Source organism: Bison bison, unplaced genomic scaffold, assembly GCF_000754665.1.
Source record: "Bison bison bison isolate TAMUID 2011002044 unplaced genomic scaffold, Bison_UMD1.0 scf7180017864299, whole genome shotgun sequence".
NCBI lineage: Eukaryota > Metazoa > Chordata > Mammalia > Artiodactyla > Bovidae > Bison > Bison bison.
Window position 1 is genome coordinate 3,436,357 of NW_011494871.1, and position 6,896 is coordinate 3,443,252.

Below are 6,896 nucleotides of genomic sequence, written 5' to 3' on the forward strand. Positions count from 1 at the left end.
GGCGGGCGGAGCTCGCATCCGCGCCTCTGGAGGCTGCTGCCCTCTGTGGGCGTCTGCTGAGGAGAGGCCTCTTGCTGTGCCGCGGGACAGTCCCGCAAGGCTATGGAGGCGGGACAGCCGGGCCGCGCCCCCTGCGCGACTGGAGATGCTCGCTCCACCGCTGCCGGGCGCACGCCGGTACGACCGGAAACCGCGTCCGGCGGGGCCCGGGAGGCGGCGTCCAGCGTTCCGGCCCTCGGCGCTGGCGGTCTCCGGGCCGCCCTCCCCGGTTGGCGTGAAGCCCAGCTGTAGGCTCCTATCCCTGGATCGCCTGGGTACCGCGTAGCTCAACACCCAGCCGCTTTCCCGTATCGCTCGTCGGAAATTGCCAGCCCTCGTCAACTCTCGAGTGCTTTTTACTCCTGTTGCTTCACCTTCCCGCTAGGAAGGCGCGTTGAAACTCTCCCCACAGTCGTGCCTCTGGTTTTATTTCTGAGATGTGACGCTTTCCAGACTCGCCTCACACCACTCGTTAAACCCTTGAGTCCCTGTTCAGCCTGGTAGGGGCTCCCCGACTTCCCTATGGTCCAGAAGACTCAGTCATTGTGCGGGTGCTCACAGTGCTGTGATTCTTCATTCATTCACTCATGGCCTTAACTGGGGAGCCGATAGTCGATCCCCGCCATCACGCTGAGCTCCTGGGTAACAAGCCGGTGTGAGCTTGGGAATCCATGAGCTACCAGTGTCGTAGGGGTCGACGGACGTTTGTTGGTTTGCTTTTTAATTGGCATAGTTATTAGAGACTAAAAATGGAAATGTATAAATGATGCCGCCTGCAAGCCCCTTCACTGTCATCTCTGCCGCATACTGCTACAGACTGGACTCTTCTTGGTATCTGGGAACTACTTGAAATTCAGTCTTGGGAACTCCTAGGCAACCCCAACCCTACTTTTACCTAATTTCCTTTATCTCCCAGGACTCATTTCATATCTCATGGTCAAAGGGTTTTTTTCTCTGATACCTCTGACTTGACACTGTAACGCCAACCTCCAGACACACATAAAACTAGGCCCATGTCCTTTCTATGGGGGCACCCATTGCTTCCTCTGTGGACCTGTTTTAGTATTTACTCATTTTGCTGTTCAATCCCTAAGTCTCATCGGACTCTTTGCCACCCCATGGACTGTAGCCCACCAGGCTCCTCTGTCCATGGGGATTTCCAAGCAAGAATACGAAGTGGGTTGCCATTTCCTTCTCCAAGGATAACAAATATTTACTGGGTGCTGCTAGGAATTAGGTGCTAGTGATAACAGCAGAAGATGAGACCAACCAGGCCTCTTGCCCTCCTTTTCAATTGAAAAAGACAGCCACTGAGTAAGTTCCTACAATGATGTGATTTTCTGTTCATTTATAGGTCTCTTCCATCTAAGGTCCAAACTCCTTCCATTTGAACAAATGGTTTCATTCATTTTTATAGTCCCAGAACTCAGCACAGGGCCTGGCGCAACATGTCCCCCAGACAACTGCATGAATGAGCAGAGAAAAATGCACTTGAGGCTGCCTTGGGAGACCAGTGGTTAGATCTCCACGCTTCCACTGTAGGGAGCACAAGTTTGATCCCTGTTTGGGGAACTACGATTCTGCATGCTGTGCAGTGTGACTGAAAAAAGAATGCAAACTTTTTACAAACAGGATTAATGCATGTTAGTGCAATGACCTCAAGAACTGTGAGTACAAGTTTGAGAAAATCACACGAGAGACATCTAAAATTCAAGCAGAAATCATTTCAAGTATCTATATGAGTTTTAATGAGTATAATACTCCCTGATGCTGCTGCTGCTAAGTCACTTCAGTCATGTCCAACTCTGTGGGCCCCATAGATGGCACCTACCAGGCTCCTTCATCCCTGGGATTCTCAAGGCAAGAACACTGGAGTGGGTTGCCATTTCCTTCTCCAATGCATGAAAGTGAAAAGTGAAAGTGAAGTCGCTCGATCATGTCCGACTCCTATCGACCCCATGGACTGCAGCCTACCAGGCTCCTCCATCCATGGGATTTTCCAGGCAAGAGTACTGGAGTGGGGTGCCATTGCCTTCTCCCATAATACTCCCTACCCAAGGAATAAAATAATATAAAGTCTAACCATATAATTTACCATGTGGAAATTTCTACAGATTTCTGTGGACAGATGGTCAGGTAATGTACCGAACCTGAATCTAGTATCTTGCTTCAGTTTTGTAGCCCAAGATAAAGTGACTCTACAAGGGTTCTAGATATGATAACTGGGACAGAGAGATGGATCACTCTGGATATCTGTATTTCTAGGTCTCATAACCTGCCGAAACCCTAACCCTAACCCTAATTAATCTCATTTACTGTAGTAGTACCTGGCCTTTTTTGTGTGTCTTTTTTTTTTTTTTTTTAATTGAAGGATAATTGCTTTACAGAACTTTGTTGTTTTCTGTCAAATGTCAACATGAATCAGCCATAGGTATACATATATCCCCTCCCTTTTGAATCTCCCTCCCATCTCCCTCCCCATCCCACCCCTCTTGGTTGATTCAGAGCCCCTGTTTGAGTTTTCTGAGTCAAACAGCAAATTCCCGTTGGCTATCTATTTTACATATGGTAATGTAAGTTTCCTTGGTACTCTTTCCATACATCTCACCCTCTCCTCCCCTCTCCCCATGTCCATAAGTCTATTCTCTATGTCTGTTTCTCCATTGCTGCCTTGTAAATAAATTCTTCAGAACCATTTTTCTAGATTCTGTATATGTGTGTTAAAATATGATATTTATCTTTCTGTTTCTGGCTCACTTCACTCTATAATAGGTTCTAGGTTCATCCACCTCATCAGAACTGACTCAAATGTGTTCCTTTTTATGGCTGAGTAATATTCCATTGTGTATATGTACCATAACTTCTTTATCCATTCATCTGTCGATGGGCATCTAGGTTGTGTGTGTCTCTTAACTCCAGGACTTTTTACAATTAGGAATAAAAAGGTATAAAAGAATTAAAACTGTATCATTAAAAGGATCTTCTGTATGTTTTCTGTTTTATGTACTGAAAATGTTTAAATGATCTTGGCTTCTTACAATGACAACCTTAATTGAAATTTAAAATCCAGTTCATGGGGTCGCAAAGAGTCAGACGTGACTTAGCAACTGAACAACAACAATAAAAGGGCATTACTTTGGGAAGGTATTGGCTTTGGGTGATGAGTTAAGATCCCAGCAATACCTGAGTTGAATTTCAAAGAGGTGACAGGATTTAGAGAAGTAAAGAAGGAAGGGGAGTATGAATGAGGGAAAGAGGGGAATGGTGATTGTTTAGAGAGAATCAATAAACGTGTCCTGCGTAGCGATTCCCAACCTTGAATGCCCATTAGGATCACCAGGGAGCTTTAAAAATCCAAGTGCTCAGTTGCAGCCCAGATTAATTACACCAGAATTGCTAGAGTGATTCACCAGGTATTTTCAATGGACACCCAAGGTCACAAACCACTGTTTAATTGGATGGAAAGCAGCATAGGAGAAACTGGTTAGGAACCGTAGTGGAGACTCGGAAGAGCTCAGACTGTGGGAAACGTAGCTATGTGGAGCTAATGAATCTAATTCCAACGTTTCCACTGCAAGCTGCCTTAAGGTGTTTTCATCATGTCAGGCTTAAGTAAATAAAGGCTGGAATATTAGATAAAGGAGCCAGGCTGTAGGCGGTGAAAGGTCACACAGGATCCTTGAAGATTTCTGAGCGGAGTAATGATGTAAATAAAACAGCGTTTTAAAATTTAAAAAGGATATAGGGTTTCAGAGAAAGAAGGACAATCATCTGATGGAACTTGACCTTGGGCTAGTAAGGGGAAGGGTTATGAAGGGTGGAAAAGCCCCAGAGTTTCTGAGCATGGATCCGCACGGAAACAAATAACCTTACATATCAAGTATCAGGTGGTTGCAAAGGTGACCTAATCGTGTTTGTGTTCGATAGAAAGAGAGCTCTGTGGCTCACAGGAGACTCATGACTGGACAGGAACAAGCCAGAAATGACTCAGCTTTTCTGAGTAGCATAGTCCAGCTATGCGGAGGGTGAAGCATATTGGAATGAAAAACCAGAGTAAGATGTTAAACCTTGAAAAACTAACATGAAACTAGACGGTGATCCTATAGATTACTTGCTACACTGTGGTATAGCAAAATAAACTTTGAAATGAAAATTAAAGTCATATGCTTATTCAAGAAAAAAGGTGTCCAGCAGAGGGATAAAAGGACAATATTATATTCCTGAATATCAATTTAAAGAGGTAAATTTTCTTTAAAAGTTACAGAACACGAGAGCAGAATTCATCATCAACAAATGGGAGAAATTTTCAGTTTGCGACATTCTTACTGGTCACTGTAATGGGAATCTCTTAGCTAAGAAAAGTAATTTTTTAACCTGTTATATGTATTTTTTCAGCTGTCTCTTTTACTTAGTAGGTATTTGATGGAAGAGTCTTGGCACCATACATAGACATTAATGAAGCAAGGGATGAGTGTAGGCATTTTTAAAATTATTTTGCAAAACATTAAATTAAAAACATCAAGCTAGTGTTAAAAAGAGGGGAAATCCTGTCTTCATTTCCCTCCTGACCCAGCTTAAATGTCATAGTCTGTCCTTTTCACTCACTGCTGCCAATAATCCTCACTTGCCATCCCTCATCTTTTCATCCTACCCAGCTGGCAGGGCCCTAATCCAGGATGAATCCAACATCTGTCTTTGTCTGGTCTCCACCTGGGCTGTTGAGTGCTGGTGTCAAAAACCTCACAGCAGGGCAGACGGATACTGATACACTGCATGGCTCCTGCAGATGGGCCCTTGACATTGGCTGGAAGTCCTAGGACGGCCTGCCAGCTATCTCTCTGATTCCGCCCAAAGGTTGTTTTCAACCTGCAGTCTTTTCAGGTATGAAATCATTGCTTTCTCTCCTTCCACACCTGTCTGCTCATTCACAGCAGGCAAACTTTTACCATATAGAGAAAACCAAAGCCATCTGAAACAGAACTACTTTCACCAAATCTACAGAGTCATATATATCCATGCCTGGTTGGAGAAGACTCTTGAGAGTCCCTTGGACTGCAAGGAGATCCAACCAGTCCATCCTGAAGGAGATCAGTCCTGAGTGTTCATTGGAAGGACTGATGCTGAAGCTGAGACTCCAATACTTTGGCCACCTCATGTTGAAGAGTTGACTCATTGGAAAAGACCCTGATGCTGGGAGGGATTGGGGGCAGGAGGAGAAGGGGACGACAGAGGATGAGATGGCTGGATGGCATCACCGACTCGATGGACATGAGTTTGGGTGGACCCTGGGAGTTGGTGATGGACAGGGAGGCCTGGCGTGCTGCGATTCACGGGGTCGCAAAGAGTCGGACACTACTGAGCGATTGAACTGAACTGAACTGAACTGGTAGACAGAAAAGCATGGATGATATTTTGCACTTCCTATTCACAAGAGGTGAGGTCTACTTGTCCAGTCTTTGAAACTGGGCTGATCTTGAGTCTTGCTTTCACCAACAGAATGTGGTAGAAGTGATAACGTCTAAGTTCCAGAGCCCCAGCTTCAAGAGACCTTAACACTTTAACCTCTGCCATTTAAGAGCTCTCCCAGGTGATGTAGGAAAATGTGAGACTGGACTGCTGAGCCCAGCCAACCCCCAGAAAGGCGAGAAACAATCAATTTCTGTTTCACACCACTGTGTTTTGGGGTTGACTGTAGGGCAGCAGATCTGTGACAATAGTTTGTGTCCTTTTCTCCTCCTACCTGTTAACCACAGAGGAGATGTTCATGCACAAGTCTCCCCTCTCTGGTCCAGTCTCTTTTGCTAGTTTAGGGGTCCATAACTATTCATCATTCTTATTAATCCCTTATAACCGGTTCCATTGAATTAAGGAAATACCTCCAGTCTCTCGCGACTAACAAAGCTTCCTTTGATCTTATGTTCACTCCCAGTTTTAGCCCTGATGCTGTAGGCTCTACTCATCTCCCTTTCACAGCTAACATCCTGAACGAGACTAGTAATAGCTAACATACACGAACACTTACCATAGCTAGGCACCATTCTAAATACATATATTACTAAGTGCCTTAACCATGACAACTACCTCAAGAGGTTCAGTTCAGTTCAGTTCAGTCGCTCAGTCGTGTCTGACTCTTTGCGACCCCATGAATCGCAGCACGCCAGGCCTCCCTGTCCATCACCAACTCCCGGAGTTCACCCAGACTCACATACATCGAGTCAGTGATGCCATCCAGCCATCTCATCCTCTGTCGTCCCCTTCTCCTCCTTTCCCCAATCCCTCCCAGCATCAGAGTCTTTCCAATGAGTCAACTCTTCACATGAGGTGGCCAAAGTATTGGAGTCTCAGCTTCAGCATCAGTCCTTCCAATGAACACCCAGGACTGATCTCCTTCAGGATGGACTGGTTGGATCTCCTTGCAGTCCAAGGGACTCTCAAGAGTCTTCTCCAACACCACAGTTCAAAAGCATCAATTCTTGGGTGCTCAGCCTTCTTCACAGTCCAACTCTCACATTCTATGACCACTGGAAAAACCATAGCCTTGACTAGACGGACCTTTGTTAGCAAAGTAATGTCTCTGCTTTTGAATATGCTATCTAGGTTGGTCATAACTTTCCTTCTAAGGAGTAAGCGTCTTTTAATTTCATGGCTGCAATCACCATCTGCAGTGATTTTGGAGCCCCCAAAAATAAAGTCTGACACTGTTTCCCCATCTATTCGCCATGAAGTGGTGGGACCGGATGCCATGATCTTCGTTTTCTGAATGTTGAGCTTTAAGCCAACTTTTTCACTCTCCACTTTCACTTTCATCAAGAGGCTTTTTAGTTCCTCTTCACTTTCTGCCATAAAGGTGGTGTCCT

General features: G+C 45.2%; 1 protein-coding gene across 1 annotated transcript in view; it reads left to right on the plus strand.

Annotated features, from left to right (window-relative positions):
• Positions 1 to 102: 102 nt before the first annotated feature.
• The window catches only part of CDK8 (cyclin-dependent kinase 8), an 88,084-nt gene continuing 81,290 nt past the window's right edge, over positions 103 to 6,896 (plus strand). Inside the window, exon 1 of the mRNA XM_010851253.1 lies at positions 103 to 268. Coding sequence (XP_010849555.1) covers positions 103 to 268 — 166 coding nt within the window. The remainder of the gene's footprint in view (positions 269 to 6,896) is intronic.